The sequence below is a fragment of the Trichinella spiralis genome (genome assembly GCF_000181795.1).
Source record: "Trichinella spiralis strain ISS 195 chromosome Unknown Scfld4388, whole genome shotgun sequence".
NCBI lineage: Eukaryota > Metazoa > Nematoda > Enoplea > Trichinellida > Trichinellidae > Trichinella > Trichinella spiralis.
In genome coordinates this window covers 1-865 of record NW_003531327.1, presented here as the reverse complement: position 1 = coordinate 865, position 865 = coordinate 1, and the positions used below count along the sequence as shown (strand labels likewise).

Below are 865 nucleotides of genomic sequence, written 5' to 3'. Positions count from 1 at the left end.
CTGGTTGAAAACGTAACCGATCATGTGAAAATGTTTGCAAGCAATGGTCATTCGTCTGAATCTGGTAATGAAAATGTTATATTTCATTATACCATATTTTTATGATTATCACAATTTTAAAGATGAAATACTTTCTACTTTTGTAAAATTGTTTGTCATTTTTTGATAATGATGACATTTCGATAATATACAGTGTGAATTATGCGTTGTAGTGATTTAAAAAAAATATATATGTATATATGTGTGTGTGTTGTAATTGAAGGGAAAGAATTTAAAGTTGACGAAACAGCAGTTAATAATTTTGTCGTTGCTCCAGTTGGTGCTCTGTCTGTGGAGTACATTTTACTCATTGTGGGTGAGTTCGACTTGTACATTTCAGTTGTCAGTGGTGCACAAAATGCGAATGATATAATCTGATTAAATTTTAGGCATATTCAGCGGCTGTTTTATATTTGTCGTTGTGATAGCTTTGTTAGCTGTACGACAGAGGCAGAGAAAATCGTCATCACCGGCATATTCAGGTTTGAAGTCACCCCAACGACCGGAACATATCATAGTCGATTTGAAGACTGGCCAGATGAAAGTGCTTTCTGACGAAGAATCATGGGCGCCGTTTTTTTGTCATGATAAAACGGCCAATATGCGCAGTAATTTTTATGTGATTGATTCTGAAAACTGTACTCTGAGCAAAGTTGTTGACTTCTCTCTTCCTGAAAAACAAGCGCTATCCCATCATCATCCATGTTATTCAATTGGTACGTTTCATTTCATTTTATATTATTCATTATTTATTCAAATGTTTTAATGTTTAGACAGTCAAGTGAAAGTTTGTCACGAGTCCATTGCTTCAACAAAAAAAAAAATC

At 33.9% G+C, this 865-nt stretch overlaps 1 protein-coding gene across 1 annotated transcript; it reads left to right on the top strand.

Annotated features, from left to right (window-relative positions):
• Nucleotides 1–231: 231 nt before the first annotated feature.
• On the top strand, nucleotides 232–755 carry Tsp_14988 (hypothetical protein; the record flags this gene model as incomplete). Its single annotated transcript, XM_003367374.1, has 2 exons — nucleotides 232–355; nucleotides 429–755. Coding segments are annotated over exons 1-2 (451 nt in total), but the record flags the coding sequence as incomplete, so codon positions are not given.
• Between the last annotated feature and the right edge of the window lie 110 nt (nucleotides 756–865).